General features: G+C 51.1%; 7 protein-coding genes across 7 annotated transcripts; 3 read left to right on the forward strand and 4 right to left on the reverse strand.

Moving 5' to 3' along the window:
* Window positions 1–268: 268 nt before the first annotated feature.
* ANOM_006641 (putative Rad51 family DNA repair protein) lies at window positions 269–1,739 on the forward strand (the record flags this gene model as incomplete). The annotated part of the gene is made up of 2 exons (XM_015551897.1): window positions 269–328; window positions 438–1,739. The coding sequence occupies 2 exons, from the start codon at window positions 269–271 to the stop codon at window positions 1,737–1,739; spliced, it is 1,362 nt and encodes a 453-aa protein (XP_015406495.1).
* Window positions 1,740–2,084: 345 nt separating this feature from the next.
* ANOM_006642 (pyridoxal-phosphate dependent enzyme) lies at window positions 2,085–3,122 on the reverse strand (the record flags this gene model as incomplete). The annotated part of the gene is made up of 2 exons (XM_015551898.1): window positions 2,085–2,641; window positions 2,789–3,122. The coding sequence occupies 2 exons, from the start codon at window positions 3,120–3,122 to the stop codon at window positions 2,085–2,087; spliced, it is 891 nt and encodes a 296-aa protein (XP_015406494.1).
* Window positions 3,123–3,671: 549 nt separating this feature from the next.
* ANOM_006643 (HET domain-containing protein) lies at window positions 3,672–6,475 on the forward strand (the record flags this gene model as incomplete). Its single annotated transcript, XM_015551899.1, has 2 exons — window positions 3,672–5,910; window positions 6,000–6,475. The coding sequence occupies 2 exons, from the start codon at window positions 3,672–3,674 to the stop codon at window positions 6,473–6,475; spliced, it is 2,715 nt and encodes a 904-aa protein (XP_015406493.1).
* A 549-nt stretch (window positions 6,476–7,024) lies between these two features.
* Window positions 7,025–7,867, forward strand: ANOM_006644 (uncharacterized protein; the record flags this gene model as incomplete). Its single annotated transcript, XM_015551900.1, has 2 exons — window positions 7,025–7,421; window positions 7,482–7,867. 2 exons carry the CDS (start codon window positions 7,025–7,027, stop codon window positions 7,865–7,867), a joined length of 783 nt encoding a protein of 260 aa, XP_015406499.1.
* Window positions 7,868–8,288: 421 nt separating this feature from the next.
* On the reverse strand, window positions 8,289–10,654 carry ANOM_006645 (uncharacterized protein; the record flags this gene model as incomplete). Its single annotated transcript, XM_015551901.1, has 5 exons — window positions 8,289–8,729; window positions 8,823–9,934; window positions 9,995–10,270; window positions 10,338–10,453; window positions 10,515–10,654. Coding segments are annotated over 5 exons (2,085 nt in total), but the record flags the coding sequence as incomplete, so codon positions are not given.
* Window positions 10,655–11,962: 1,308 nt separating this feature from the next.
* ANOM_006646 (NAD(P)/FAD-dependent oxidoreductase) lies at window positions 11,963–13,177 on the reverse strand (the record flags this gene model as incomplete). The annotated part of the gene is made up of 1 exon (XM_015551902.1): window positions 11,963–13,177. The coding sequence occupies one exon, from the start codon at window positions 13,175–13,177 to the stop codon at window positions 11,963–11,965; it is 1,215 nt and encodes a 404-aa protein (XP_015406497.1).
* An 875-nt stretch (window positions 13,178–14,052) lies between these two features.
* ANOM_006647 (NADP-dependent oxidoreductase) lies at window positions 14,053–15,078 on the reverse strand (the record flags this gene model as incomplete). Its single annotated transcript, XM_015551903.1, has 1 exon — window positions 14,053–15,078. One exon carries the CDS (start codon window positions 15,076–15,078, stop codon window positions 14,053–14,055), a length of 1,026 nt encoding a protein of 341 aa, XP_015406491.1.
* Window positions 15,079–15,737: the final 659 nt, after the last annotated feature.

Consider the following 15,737-nt stretch of genomic DNA (forward strand, 5'->3'; position numbering starts at 1 on the left):
GTTGGAGTGTAGTTAATTCGAGTTACTTCGGCGGTGGTTTTGGGACGTTGAATTCATCATGGGCGGGAACGAGTCGGATCCGATGCCGATGGGTTGCATATCGTTCATCTTCCATCTTCAAGTTCTTATATCACTCTCTCTCAGTGGTGGGTGAGACGCTCACCATCACGTATATTTGGTATTCACTACGCTTGGTAGACGACTACAGATTAATTGTTAAAGTCATAACATGTCACAGCATTCATGATCATCCGGATGGGCCGTGATCATGGCCGCGAGCTTTGGGGAGAAATTGCTGGCGGAGGTGCATGAGGAGAGTTTGGATGAGGTTCGTATATTTATTTATACTTCTCTTGCCTGATATATACAGCTTGAGGCCTTGGTTTTACTGTTCAGCTGAATGATTATGTGTTGAATTGATGCTTATACTATGACAGCTCCTGCATGACTTGAGTTGCCTCTATGAGAGCAGCAATAGCACCCCGAGACAGCGCCTCGGAATCCAAGCACTTGATGACCTGCTGCGAGTCTTTATGCCACTTCCTGCTGTTACTCCTTGGACACAAGTGCAACATCAACCCCTGGAGTCGACCATTCCTGCTGACCAAGAGGAGCAAGAGCAACTCTATCACGAAGGGCCACCCGTCCAGTCGGAGCCCGAACATGATCTAAACATTTATGCCAGAGAGCAGACCTTCCCACCAGCCCGTATTAAAAGCACGGACCCAGTCGTGGAGATTTCGAGCACATCATCTGGTGCCGGCAAAACCCAGACCCTGTATTACTTGACTGCCATTGCGATCCTACCGGTTGAGTTTCATGGAGTCAAGCTCGGACGGGGATCTGCAGTAGTCTTCATCGACTCGGATGGCCGCTTTGACGCCGAGCGACTTTTGACCGTGGCCCGTGGAATTGTGCACAAGAAATTCAAGACTCAGAATGAGAACGCAGAGGCGACGACCACAGAAGGCGCGCCTGTGTATACTGAGGAAGCCCTCAACGCCCTGCTGGTGACCTCCCTGCAACATGTCCACGTCTTCCGCCCTCAGTCTTCCGCCGCTCTGCTCTCTACTCTCCAGTCCATGAACACCTATCTGTTCGACCTGACGCGACATTTTTCATCCAGTCGCCGGCTACACGCCATCGTCATCGACAGTGCAAGCGCCTTCTTCTGGCCGGACAAACTACACGACGAAGTTGCCCGCACGGAGGACATCGGACGTCCCTATGAAGAGATCGAGAGCGAACGGCGCGACAAGAAAAGCTTTTATCTTTTCGACATGTATGCGGATCTTGTCGCGGAATTGAAACGCCTGCAACGACTGTTTAGCTGTGCAGTCGTTTACACCACCATTGCGTGGAGTGGGAGGTCTATGCCTGGTCAATTCTCTACGTCCCGGCCTTCTGGACCCTTTTCTCTATTTGATCCCTCGGATGTCCCTGTCTCGAGAACTCCGTCGTTCCGGTCTTCGCTTCCGGGGCCTTGGGGAGTGTTTCCAACTTTACGACTTGTTGTTCAGCGGGATGTGGTTCGGTCTTTTTTGCCTGCGATGACGGTGCATGAGGCGCAGCGAGTGGCTCCGATGCGGCACGAGGTTGTCTTGAAAGGGCGGTTTGTCGGATGGGTGAACGGCTGGGGCCGCGAGGACTGGCCACGGAGAGTGGTGGAGGGATTGGACGAGATGGATGGAGGGATGTTTGGGTTCTCTGTTGGGACGGACGGAGTGAACTTCGATTGAGACTTATGTGCTGTCGATCCGACTGGTATCTTAAGTATGATATGTGTACAGGAGACATATTCTATACAACAGACATCCGCATCTACCATCTATGTCCTGAATCAACTAAACAACTTCGCAATAGCCTCGACGGTGGTGTTTCCTCCGCTAAACACGATCCCAATATCCCAACCCTCCTCGCCACCCTCCTTCTCCACGATCCTCCGAAACTCCTCGTTGAACAAACAAACCGCCAAACCCACCACCGCACTTGGCTCCACCACCACCTTCATCCTCTCCAACACCAACCTCATCGCCGCCTTAATCTGCTCCTCCGTAACCGCAAACACGCCCTCCACCTTCTTCTTATCCGAGATAACCGCCCAATTCAACAGCCCAACGCGTCCGTAACCCATCCCCAATAGTCAACGACTTGACAGCGGCCACTCGCTCCCCTGCTTCCAACCCTCGTCGACAATCATCCGCCCCCTCAAAACTCGGCTCGGCCCCAAAAACCTTCGTCTTCTTATCCGAGAAGAAAGTCGCCACACCGGAATTCAACCCCCCACCACCAATAGGCGTAATCACCGCATCCAAACTCGGCCCAGACGAACCATGAGCACTCACCTGCGGATTCTGCGCCAGCAGTTCCAGGTACTGCTCTTCGATTTCGAGACCTGTCGTGCCCTGGCCGCAGATAATGTTGAAGTCGTCATAGGGCGGGATTAGGATGGCGCCCGTTTGGCTCTGGACCTCGGCGACGACGGCTTCACGCTCAGTGCTTGTCGACCCGCTGAAGACGATTTCCTTGGCGTAGGCTCTTGTCCCTGCGATCTTGGAGGTGGTGCTGATCCGGGGCATGACGATGTAGGAGGGGATGTTGAGCGTGAAGGATGCTAGGGCTAGGGCTTGCGCGTGGTTTCCTGTCTGTTGTTAGTTTCTGCTCAATCGATGATCCGAACTCATGTAGTCGATCAATCGATCAATAAAGGGACCAAAGATAAAGAATAAAACAAAGAACATAACCAAATCGAAAGAAAAGAAAGAGAAGAAGAAGAGAAGAGATATACCAGAACTATGCGTAACAACCCCCCTCCTCCGCACCTCCTCTTCACCCCTCTCCTCAATCAACCTCAGCAAAGCATGAAACGCGCCCCGGGCCTTGAAAGCGCCAATGCGCTGCAGATTCTCGCATTTGAAGAAGAATCGGATGGTCGGGTTCGCCGGTGTCTGTCCCTCGTAGGGCGTTCCCTTCAAGGCATCTGGGGTTTGCGGCGTGGAGGCTATTCCGTTGAGGGTTTTGTTAGTTAGCAGTGGCGTGCGGTGGATGTATGGTTTTATGAGGGTGTGGGCGGCATGCACTTTAGAGGGGGTTAGGGACTGGGCGAGGGATTGGGGGTCCATGGTTTCTTTTCTTGGGTGGTTTTCTGGGGGATTGGGGTAGAGAAGGTGTGTTTATTGGGGAGGGTATGAGGGGATGACTCCATTTATATATTGGACGTGGTGGGGTTGAGAATGAGGGGAGAGCTTATGTGGTTAGCTTATCGGTTGATTGATAAGGCGAAGGTTATTACCGGATGTTTCATGAGTATACATATACATAAGTACGAGAATGAGGTTGGCATATACAGCCATGTGGCACAGCACTGTGGCTCAGTTGTTTTTTTCCACTTTATGATATGACGAGAAGACGAAGATGAGAACAACAAGAGTTCATACACGTGTTATGCCTTGCAGCCACAGAGGCTGTGCACGCTTGGATATTGGATGGGCGGGCTGAAAAGCAAATAGTGCCCAAGCCTCAGAATCAGGGTATATTAGGAGCGATCGCTTCCTTCTCTCGTCGGATCCAGTGCAAAATCTACCTACTTAGTCTCCAGGCGGTCGCAATTTGCACATAGATGCTGCAGAGCGAACCCTACCTTCTCTAATCATATTCGCTACTTCTCAAGAATGGAACAGTCCCCAAAGCTCCTTTCAAATGAGATACGGCTGTTAAACCTCCTGCCCGGCAAGTGGTTCGACCCGATCCACTGTACATGGCAGATCGTCTCACTCAATGGAAATCCCAAATACAAGGCCCTATCGTATGTATGGGGCCGGTCGAAACATTCGCAACCGATCTACTTGAACGGTTCCCCGATACATATAACTAAGCATCTCCGACGTGCTCTACAGCAGCTACGCAGTGGCAGTGAGGCTGTCTGCCTGTGGGTTGACGCTGTCTGCATAAATCAATCGGACGATGAAGAGAAGACGGAACAAGTAAAGATGATGGGCAAGATCTACGCTCAAAGCCAAGAGGTGGTTGTTTATCTGGGGGATGCCTTCGCTCCGAGCTTTTCCCAATCCTTTAACACCCCTTCAGACACGAGAGACGCCGTATCACATACAATGACACCCCGCGAATATTATTCTATGTCGGTTTCCAACGAAATGGATACGGGCCTCGTCTGGCGAAGGCCTTTGAGCCATAAGGATGGGAGCTATCTCCTCTGTTTCATTCAACTTCTAGCAGATGGGGTTGATATGGACAGATTTATAGCGGGTACTGATCAAGGCAGCTTAGACGACGTGATGGAAGCGTTAAGACTTTTTCTTTCCGCAGTTCCTTGGTGGAAAAGGGTCTGGGTCATCCAAGAGGTAGTCATCCCCAGCAAAATAATGATCTTGTATGGCTCTATGATCGCTCCATGGGAGACATTTGTCAAGGCTGCGAACCGCGTGCATGAAAATGCTGGGAAGGTGATCCCCTCACTCACGCCAAGCGATGTGAAGTTTCTCGTTGAATTCTCTCGACGAATCCGCGGCATTGAGTCCATCCGAAACCGATGGCAGAGTCCCGAGCAAATAACATTGGTACAGCTTCTGCGCCAATTCAGCGGCAGGAAGGCAACAGACCCCAGAGATAAGGTCTACGCTCTACTTGGTCTTGCCAAGGACAAACCCTCGGTTGAGCCTAACTATGCCGCTGCAGAGCTGGATGTCTTAGCTGATACGACACTGGATATCATATCCAGATCGGGGAGCCTCGATGTGTGGGCGGGGGATTTCACAATGAAGGATAACCACGCAATTCCCTCGTGGATTCCTGATTGGAGTTCCCCTCCGGACACCTTCATACAAAGCCGGATTGAGAATGTGAAACATTACAATGCCTGCAAAAATTCCCCAGTATATGTGCAATTGCAATCATCGAAGGAGTTCAGCACTGTCTATGAATACATCACCCGGATTGACAGCAAACAAGAAGAGGGAGACAAACCGGATGATGTAATCAGGAACTGGATTCAAACTCACTCGCCTTCGTTCACTTCTGCACCGTGGGCTGACCCGCTGCGTGCATACCAGAACGGCCATATTGGCCGTGAGCAGGGCCTTGAAGTAATTGAAGCGTACTACAATACTCGAGGCGAAACCGGGTTTTTGCGACACCATGGAAAAGGGGTCGTCTCCTTGCCAGGTTTGCTACTAGACTCAGTCTTGATAGTTGGGGAAACGATGTGGTCTGACACAGCACTGATTTCGACACTCAACGCTTGGCATGAGATGATCGCCAAATCTACGATCACTTGGGAAGACTTCGAGAGCACTATATGCGCTGACCTAGTTTCTAATACTGTAGCTGGTCAATGTCAACGACTGTCTCCGCGAGACAGAGATCTTATCCGAACATGGTTGGCGAAGGAAATCTCACACTTTAGCGTTCCAGGTAACACCTCACTAGGTCGCTCTCTAGATACCCTTGGTCTCGATGTGTCGGGTCTAGATGCACCTGGTCTAGGTGCCCAGGAGTCATATAGCATTCGCAATTCTATCATGCAAGCCACCTACCGTCGAAAGTTTTTTGTTACACTTGAAGGAAGAATTGGCCTATGTCCTGCCGGTACAAAGAGACATGACCCTGTTTGCATATTCCCAGGAGGTAGAACGCCATTCATTCTCCGACGTCGTCCCACTGAGGACATAAGGGCGAGAGAGAAACGACGTTGGTACCCCTGTATTCAACTGCCTTCACCAGCGTACGAGCTCCTTGGGGATTGTTATGTTCATAAACTGATGGACGGCGAAGCCATGCATATCTGGGAGGACCTTGGTCCCAGCCACAACCAATTGAAAATCGAGTCCCATGGGAGGCCGAACGCTCATGTCAGCGTTTATCAGGAGATACACGAAGACTTGCAACTGGCTAGTATACTGTGGAAGGAACTGACTGACGATTGGTGCGGAGGGGCAAAAAATGGACTAATGCGCACTCGATGCTCTGGGATGCATTCAAAGGGCGCAGGTCCATGCTTGACGCTGACCTTTCACATAGATGGGATATCGCCAGTCGAGATTATGAAAGACTGGCCCGGAGCTGGGAATATGTTAAGAAGAAATGCGAGGAAACCTGGATGGCGTGGTCGAAAATGTTTGATTACGACGAACGTTCTCTCTGGCGAGTTCCATTCGGAGAATGGTCCAACAACCTGCAGGCTTCCATTTCTGGCATGCGGGAATGGCAGAGTAGTAGGGTGCGTTCGCAAGGCTCTTTGCAAGCCTATATGCAGCTGCTTCCTATGGGATCCCCTAACCCAAGGGGGCTAGCTGAACGCTGCGAAAAAGCGGTTAGAATTGCAGAAAGAGGCTTACGCTTCGAGGAGATACCCTTGGAGAGCAGTGTTCTTATTGAGACAGAGAAGGTACGAAGGAGATTGGCCCTGGAGATCCTAGGCCCTATGGCGGACAAGGTGGCCATGGTTGTCCTGGTTTGACCGGGATCCCACTCTTCTTCTCGGCTGATATGTTGCTAGAGGTCTCTCTTGTGCATGTGTCGTGCCTTGCAACTGCCACCTGTACGAAAAGGGCAGTGGAATGGCCCATTGAGTGATATTATAGTATTAGAAAGCTGTTATTCACTTTTCCCCCAGATCTCCCGGTCCTCAACTCTATATGGAAGGCCATACGAAGGCTGAATTAGCGGCCTGCGCAAGGCACACGATCAAAACATTGACACCGCGCCCAGACTCCGGGGTTAATCAGACCCTTACTTGGGTGGAATGTTATTGTGGGGGTAATGGAGTGCCAAGAGGCCCCGGTGGTTGGGGTTCTCTTCCCCAGTCAATCAATGACGAGTTTTAAAGTGACGATCTGCATCTGAAGCCCTCGGCTGTTTTGGCCCCGATCGGGGATTTCTGCATTGACTCCTCTTCCACCGATTATCTTTTCAACGTCCCTCCTGCGGCACATTGAGACCTGACAACTTGTCTTCAAGGCCTTCTGGTGGTGACCGTTATAGCTTCTATCCTCACGCTGTTGCAGAAATGAGTGACTACTACTCCAGCCCGCCCGCTGGGTTCACTCTTCGGAGAAACGGCACCTGTGCCGCAAATGAGAAGGAATGCGCCAACCCGTGGGGTCCCTGGCATGATTGTTGTCCTGGGGACACTTATTGCCCATCGGAAAGGAGTGATAATGATCGAAACGTCTGTTGTCGGACCAAGTCAGGGTGCAAAGCCTTAATTGAACAAGATCCGCACTGCGCCAACAATGCGACCTGGGATCTGTATAACAACGATGGCGATTACTTTTGCTGTCTGCAGGGGAAGCGGGGCTTCGTCCAAACCTTTTCTGAAGGTGGAGCAGGCATCGCGTGCGCAGACCCGGACAGTGGGGAACTGGATAATCCCTCGCAAAGCTTACTCAATCTCGTTGCCAGAGGTAAGCGTCAACAGGAACACAATGACATTGAAGCATGAAGAGCTAATGCCCCATATCAAGGCACTGCATCCGCATCAGCATCGCCTTCAGCATCACTCTCCACGTCTGCCACGCCAACCGAAACAAACATAGAGACCCCGTCCCCCACAGAATCCAAGTCTGATCCATCATCTAACCATGTCGGTGCCATTGCCGGCGGCGTCGTTGGCGGCTGTGCTGGCGTTGCACTTATAGTTGCACTGGTATGGTTCTTGCTGCGTCGACGACGACGACGACGACGACGACAGAACCAGGTCACTCCTGTAATAAGTCCCAATGCTAGCACACCGGCTGCAGAGCTGAAAGGTAGATCTATAGCGGAGCTTGATCATAAACCTATCTTCTCAGAGCTACCCGGCGGTTCCAATACCATGGCCCACGAGCTGCCGGTCGATACACGTTCATAGGAGCAGTCGCGGCGATTGCACGTCTATTCAATATGAAATCTTCATCAACGCAGGAGGATGGTATGATATTAGAGTATCTTTTGTCTTATACCCCATAAACAAAATATTACTGTCCATCCTAACGCGAATTTGTCTTGTATATAACTTTTACTGCGGTCAGCGGCTTTGCATTCAACTTTAGCATCTGTGATCATCTTGTGCTAATTGGGCATTGGTAGCGAAATTAAATGCTACAGACGACCTAATTAGACCCATTGTTCTTCCGGATAAAGAGTTCGAGGTACACTTTGATTACTCATACTCGGTACTATTCCGGATATCAATTAAATAATATACATCTAATCCACGAGCCGGTTCAGTCTCGGCCATGCGGGTCTAACATGCAACAGGCAGGCCACATTTAGTTGCCAGATACTCACAGCGGCACCCGAGTGCCATGCTTCTGCGTCCACCAAGGCGAGCGATCAGAGATAGGATTCGCAGGTACATTGACGGTCATCTTCCGCGGCGGGGACTTCCTACTCCGACGAGCTCGTGTAGCCGTGCGCTTCTTCAGATCGAGGTGTCCGTTGACACATTCCTTGTCACCCCATGCCGCATCAGCAGCAGCTTCCCACATCGCGGCGACGTCTACGATCATCTCTGGCTCGTAGAAAAGGCGGCAATCGGCCTTCTCATAGACGAACTGCGACGGAAGCCCGTCCTCCAGGTTCTCGGGGAGGATATTGTCGCGCACGTTGACGGAGGTATCCGTGGAGCGGTTCGTGGGCAGCTCGCTCAGCTCCGTGAGCGCAGACCAGTTCGCCGCGTGTTCCTGACCGGGTGTAGCGGATTGGATAGCCAACTGCGCGAGCGAGTAAATCTAGGAGAATGCGAAATTGTTGGACCCCTTGATCCCGCCGATTCCCTGCATCGGGTCCGAGGACGGCCGACCGCCGATGGCAATGCTCTTGACGCCGCCCTGGAGACGCATGAACTCGGAGAAGAGCGTGCACGTCGAGGCGCAGTAGCCGTCATACAGGATGATGATGTCTTCGGCGGCAAAGGGCTGCGTGAAGTTCCGGCGCGTACCGTACCCCGTGATCTCCATGCCCATACCAAATGTCTGGTTGACGGTGGTGAGCGGGTCGTCCAGGTCCCAGCGGATGATGCTCGTGTACTGGTCGCCGTTGTATTCGTGGGGCCCGAACTTCTCCTCGACAGAGGTGAAGTGCTTGTTCTGGAGGTTGAGGTCGTAGCGGTAGTTCGGGGGCGATTCGAACATCTGGATCTGGTCGGCGGTGGCGGTGTCCGGGTTGTAGTCCTCGGGGAGGACGGCGGCGAATTGCTCAGCCATGGCGGCGAGGGCTTCCGTGTAGCGGAAGCGTGTGTACCCGTCTTGCACGATGCTGGGGAATAGCTGGCGGAAGGTGTCGTAGCCTTGCAGGATGTAGCCGCCTCCGTTGCCGGAGACGTCGATGACGAGCTTGGTCTTCCCGGAGGCTTTGGCGTGGCGCAGGAATTTCTCGAGCACGGCTTGGAACTCGGCGGGCGTGCTGGGCTCGAACGATAGCATGCTCAGCACGGCGACTTCAGAGTTCCGGTCTGAGTCGAGGAAGTAGCCCGAGATGACGTTGTCCGAGCTAATGACTTCGGGGTCTGGGTAGCCGGGCGCTGGAGTAGCGGTGGCCGCTGCTGGCGAGGACGTTGCTGACGCTGCGGACTCCGTGCTGGATGGTCCTGTGCAGAACTTTTGGTACATGCTTGGTCCGTCAGTCACTCCCGTCAGATCGGCTTTGATGTTGGCGGTGGTTCGGTAGGATCTGCTCGTTCCGTTGGCGAACTCGATCATCGTTGTATTGCCTGGGTAGATGTAGCCATAGCGGGCACTTCCGGAGAAGTATCCATCGAAGCCCGGGGTGCTTGCTGCGAAGGGCTTCGAGAAGAAAAGTGAGTTGTAGAGTGCGTCGGGATCATTCAGACTGCCCAGCTGGGACCAATCCTCGAGGAACTTCACCGCGTCTTGTCCATTGATTAACTTCACGGGCGAGGGATCGAGTCCATTCTCGACCTTTCCGACAATATCGGCTGGTGAAGTTAGTGCTGTTGCTTACAGGGCTTCTGCTGGCTCAAGGGGAGGCATCTTACTGTGCACATAGATCTGAGGAGTCTCCTTGCCGTCTAAACTGACGGAAACCAGACCAACGTTGCGGTGGAACGTCAGTACCTTGGTCAGTAGATCGGGGAAGAAACGGAAGTGTCCGTCATGGGCGAGGTTGAATGCCTTGAAGAGATCGGCCTGGAAGTCATATTCTCCGGCATATGCGTCGGACTTGATGTTGTCGTACACCTTGTTCAGTTCGGCCCAGATATCCGCCGCCGGTTCTAGATAAGCCGGGGGCGGATCTTTGATATACGAAGTATCTAATGCGTAATGTTAGCAATCCTTGGTTATAGTACACAAACGATAGAATGGATAAAGTTAACCTACCAGACTGCCACTCCACATACGGGAAAATCGACTCCATCAACTGAAGAGCCTGCGCCTTGCCGAGAGGGACAGACTTCAAGCAAGCCAGAGCAAGCTCACCATCACGACCGGGGTAGCTGCAACACCATGCAAATCAGTATAAGTGTTCCTGCAGAATGCACACGAAACGCACCTGACGGCGAAGCCGCTAAAGTCCGAGCCGCCCTGCTGCTGATCTGTGCACAAGCAGTGCCATTTGTGGCAGTCTGTCTCCTAAAGTCTCCTGCGACTGCCCCTGCGGCCAGGGAGCCAACGAGAACAAGGTTCTGCAGCTGCATATCGAGATCCGAGGAAACAACTTGACACACACGCCTACTTGTCTCTGACCCTGTCGCCAAAATGGCCAGAATTCCACTTATTTATGCCCATTGACTGCGTGGGGATCACCCCGGTGGCCCGTCGGTCGTCCGCGGCGGGCTAAGACAGTAATTAAACTAGTTTGCTGATAAGCCCTGCTTATGGCCCCATTTTGGTTCGCCATCTCCACTTTCGCGGGGGTCTGCTCCGATCAAGCTCATCCTGGAAGGTGGTTTGCGTCGGTTGAGGATACTGGAGGTCCAATTGTTCTCTAAACTCCGGTTCTAGCCTTGGGAGATGGCGAGATTGAACGGTTCTCCTGTCAGGTACCTTGGGGAAATTGGGGTATAACTGGAATTTATATTGACGGCCTTTCCCGCTATCGGACAGGGGCTAATCTGCATCCGGCGCTAGTTTACTAGACCGTTATCCCCACTGTGTGATGGGTAGTTATTCTTCGCTTTATCTGAGCGTCTTAAGACTACTTATCGGCTGCAGGTTTCCGAGGCATAATTGACTATGCATTTATGGAATGCATAAAACCTGCGATACGTATCTTTAATATCTGTGACTAGTATACCATACCTGTAGGTACCTTCTCATGAATTGAACTCTTGATAAGAATGCAACAATAGAAACATGGATATTCGATTTTAAGTAATATCCCTGTTAGAGCCAAGGATGCAAGACAAAATCCCGTCGTGAAACGAACTACACCTGAGATAAAGTAGCATTAATCCAATCTGTTATAGGCCCAGCTCACTGCATCGTGCAGCTATATATATGGGGTCCATAATTAAATCATGCAGCTTATAATTATGATTTGCATTGGTGACTAAGACATTGATAGCAAGTCTTCATAGTATCCTTGCGCGGCCCTGATGATCTACTAATGCTAGTCTGTTAAGGTGGATACCATGTAATATTCGACAGGGTCAGTATTTGCTTACCTTATCTCGTTATATCCTGGTTGTTGCAAATTATAAATCTAGCTATCTGTCAATAAATATTCCCGGTCATATTTAATGTATGCAGCTTTCGATTCTACTATGTAACTCAGCGTAGGACTTTAAACTACATGGTAGATACCTCTAGCATTGGCAATGGGTTCCCAAATTCCAGGCCTCAAATTTGGCTACGAACTGGTGTCCAGTACGTGATGAAAATGTCTTCCTTTGTTGTATAACTATATGCTAACGATGAAATACTTCCTTGATGTCCCATGATGCATCGCAAATCTAAGATCTATTATAATTGGAAGCGATGTATGAAGTCTCTATCTGGTAATATCAAGTCAAAGTGGGCCCAGGGCTCTCCGGGTCAGCAGCAGCGAACGCTTCAGCACGATTCGCACTAGGTGGATATATCACGACGCGATTAATGTTCTCCTTTATCGGTTTAGCCACGGATGCTTTGAACCTAACCGTGCGCTCCCAACCCTCAGTGACAACTGCTCCCCATGGCCCCAGATCAAGGCACGTTCCATAAGTAGGTTGAGAGTAGGGTTTCACCGCAACATTCAGCAGATCGGCAGCGGCATTGTGTCCAGCAAAGCGCCCGAGGCGCATGGCATGCTGACAGGACATCATTGCATAGTGGCCGTTGTCATCTGTCTCAGCCAAGGCTGCATCGCCTGCGACGAATATATCCTTCGCGGATGGGACGCGCAGGTCTGCATCGACGTGCAGACGACCGAGTTTGTCTTTCGCACCTGGTATTTGTTGGGTCAACAGGGTAGCTTCTAGTCCGGCCGTCCAGAGAACAGTGAGAGATTCGATGCGCTCGCCGCTGGTAGTCACCACGCCTTTATCGTCCACCGACATAACTGCCGCCCCAAGCTTCGTTTCTACCCCTTGCTCTGCGAGAGCTTGGACAATGACTGGCCGTGGATTGGCTCCCAGTTCGGGCCCAATTTCCGTAGCCTGTTCGATAATGACGACGCGCACCTCCGCCTCCTGGCCGAGAATAGAACGTAACCGGCTGGGAAGCTCAGCTGCGATCTCAATACCCGTGAAGCCACCTCCTCCAATGACAACGGTATTGCGAGCCAGGCTAGGAGGACGGGAGGCCAGACTGTGCAGATGGGCCTCAAAATCTGCCGCTTCGCCAATCTGGTCGATGCTGAATGAGTGCTCACGAAGCCCCGGGATATTTGGACGTCTCAAGTGGCTGCCGGCTGCCAGCACGAGCCGGTCGTAGGAAAGGGTTGAGCACACTCCAGCCCGCTCCACAATCTTCACTAGGCGTTCCGGAACGCAGATTGTCTCGACGGTGCCTTTGACAAACTGGATACCTGTGACACGGAATAGATCCTCAAGTGGAGCCCTCATACTTTTTGCGTCAGGTTCGTACAATCGTGGACGTATGACTAGTGTTGGCTCTGGCGATACGACAGTCACTTCAATACCGGCAGCTTTCCCCCCGTTGAGGTCTATCAACCGCATGGCAGCGAGGGCGCTCCACATTCCGGCAAAGCCTGTTCCGATAACCACTATTCTCTGCATCTTGAGTTCTTCGTTGTCTTGATTAAAAACTTGGCAGGGGAGAGCTAGTATTATGATATCAAGATATATCGCACTTCGAGGGACTGTTGGCGTTGTGCTGGGGAGTGAAATTTGGCCATGGCCATCGAGGCCCTTAAATAGGCCTGCAAAGTCACAGTCCGATGCAGACACTGAGCAAGAATGTAAGACTCGGCTAGTCCGGCATTTTGCGACAGCTTTTCGGATAGGCTATTAGAGTAGGCTCGGGTCCGGGAAACCGAGTGGAGTCGCGATATGGATAGGCTGGCCCCATCTAAACGCAAGACTCCGGGCTAATATACGGCATACTATCAGCCCCTTTGGGTATCCAATTACAGTATGCTACCATAATTGTAATGAATTTATTAAAGGTTTAGACAAATGTGCTGTGTACTAGTCTACTTCAGATGATTTCCAGGATCTTTACTATTCAAAAACTGGTCTCGGGTGCACACATAGGAGTTGATAATAGCATAGAATGTGGGATGCAGAATGTAGTTCTTACAGTACCAGAAGGATCTCGCCCGTGGATAAAATAGGCTCTCGGAATGAGACGTGGGTAAGGCTATGGGATGATAGGCACTTGCCTCATATCAAGATAGTTCCACTATACTAACCCAAACACAATAAGATGTCACGGCTTTTCTACAGAAGCTTAGGTAGCGAGCGTATATTCAAGCTAGAAAGAAAAGCAACATCTCACTTTTACACATAATAATTGGACCTATTCTCAAGTATGGTCGTACTTCATATGCCGACCTAGGTAAATCTGACTCACAAGCATTGATAGTCAAGGAAAGTAAGTTTCCTTTGGAAGATAAAGTAGTTATGAACTCGACAACATGCTGCCGCCCCATCTAAATCGTTAGAATCAACTTCCCACGTCCAGAATACCGCCCATTAGCATGATCGTACGCCTCCTGTACTTTTGAAAAGGAATAAGCCTCAACGACGAAAGACTGCACCGCGCCCAGATCCACAAGTTCGGCGATATAATGCAAGGCCTTGCTACTGCCTTTGACAATGAAGAACAAAGCACGAACACCATCCTTGCGTATTCCGCGCTTTTCATGCTCTTCGACAAAGTTAAAACTCGCTGAATCGACAGAGACCAACACCCCCGTCTCTTTCACATAGTCCCAACATTTGGCCAATACCTCACCCCCAACCACATCAATAATGACATCAAAAACCCCTCGGTAGCTTTCCAGCATACCATACTCAATCGCCTCATCAGCACCAAGTCCTCGAAGGAACTCTTCATTACGAGCATTCGAACTCGTGGCCGCCACAACATGTACTCCCGCTGCAGACGCCAGCTGAACGAGATAAATCCCTACCGCTCCAGCGGCACCGGTAATCAGCACCCGCTGGCCTTTCTGGCCAGAGGACTGGGCCTGGTTCTTAATAGCCTCCTCCGCCGAGGGCATAGGAATACCACCGTGATCAAACAATGCCTCATAGGCCGTCTGTGCGCTAAGAGGCAACGCCGCGGCTTGGTCAAATGTCAAGGCTTTCGGTTTCAGGGCGAGTTCATCCTCGTTGAGAAGTGCGTATTCCGCCCAGGCGGCTGCGCGGTCTGTAGCTGCCATGCCGAAAACTTCATCTCCCGGTTGGAATTTGCAGTCCGGTGAGAAGACCTCTGTCACGATTCCTGAGATGTCGTTGCCGATTATGGCGTATTCGTGATAGTAGGTCTCTGGCCATGTAAGCATGTCGCGAATTACTGTTGTGGCTTTGACGCGAACGAGAATGTCGCCGGGTTTCGATGGCTTGGGTATGGGGACATTGTGATCAAGATGTAGGGCTGAGGATGGAGCGGGGTTTGAGGGTGAGTAAGGGATGGATGATGGAGGAGCTGGGTGGACGCGAATGGCTTGCATGGTGGAGAAAGGAAATCAGTGATGTAGTTGTTTCCGACGTATTCCAGGTGGAGGTCGAGTGCTATAAGAATAGAAGCGATACGAGGCGTATCCGACATAGGCTATTGATAGGCTATACATAACTAGGGCATTGGCGTCAGTTTCTTACTAAGCATGGGTAATGGTTGACATAACCCCAGTTAATTACCGGATATCAACACGAGCCTAATTCCCATCTGGCCCACAGTTCTCAAACTCATAGAGATTCCTAAATTTCTAACTCATGTTAAGGATTTCTTAGCGCAAGAGAATGCATTTAAAGCCCCACAGAAGGAGAATTTCAAGGACATTTCAGCTGAGACCCTTGGCATAGTGCAAAGTATAGAAAGTGAAAGCGAGGTCAAGTCACATTTGTGCCTGCGGCTTCCGGGCGATGATGTACTAATGGTCTTCGCCTTACTGCAGATGGACAGAGATTTGTGCTATTAGCAGGTAACTTGTCATGGGGGGTAAATATACCCTATTGTGTCGGATAAAGTGACCCTGGTTGGGAATAGTCACGATGTCTGATTTGATGCCATGTTTACCCACGCCTTTTCATATCAAGGAACCCTCTCAAGATTATCGGGAACCACTGACCACGATGGATGATTGCACTGACTCATTGACAGATTCATACC

Source organism: Aspergillus nomiae (assembly GCF_001204775.2).
Source record: "Aspergillus nomiae NRRL 13137 chromosome Unknown contig00151, whole genome shotgun sequence".
NCBI classification, from domain to species: Eukaryota; Fungi; Ascomycota; class Eurotiomycetes; order Eurotiales; family Aspergillaceae; genus Aspergillus; species Aspergillus nomiae.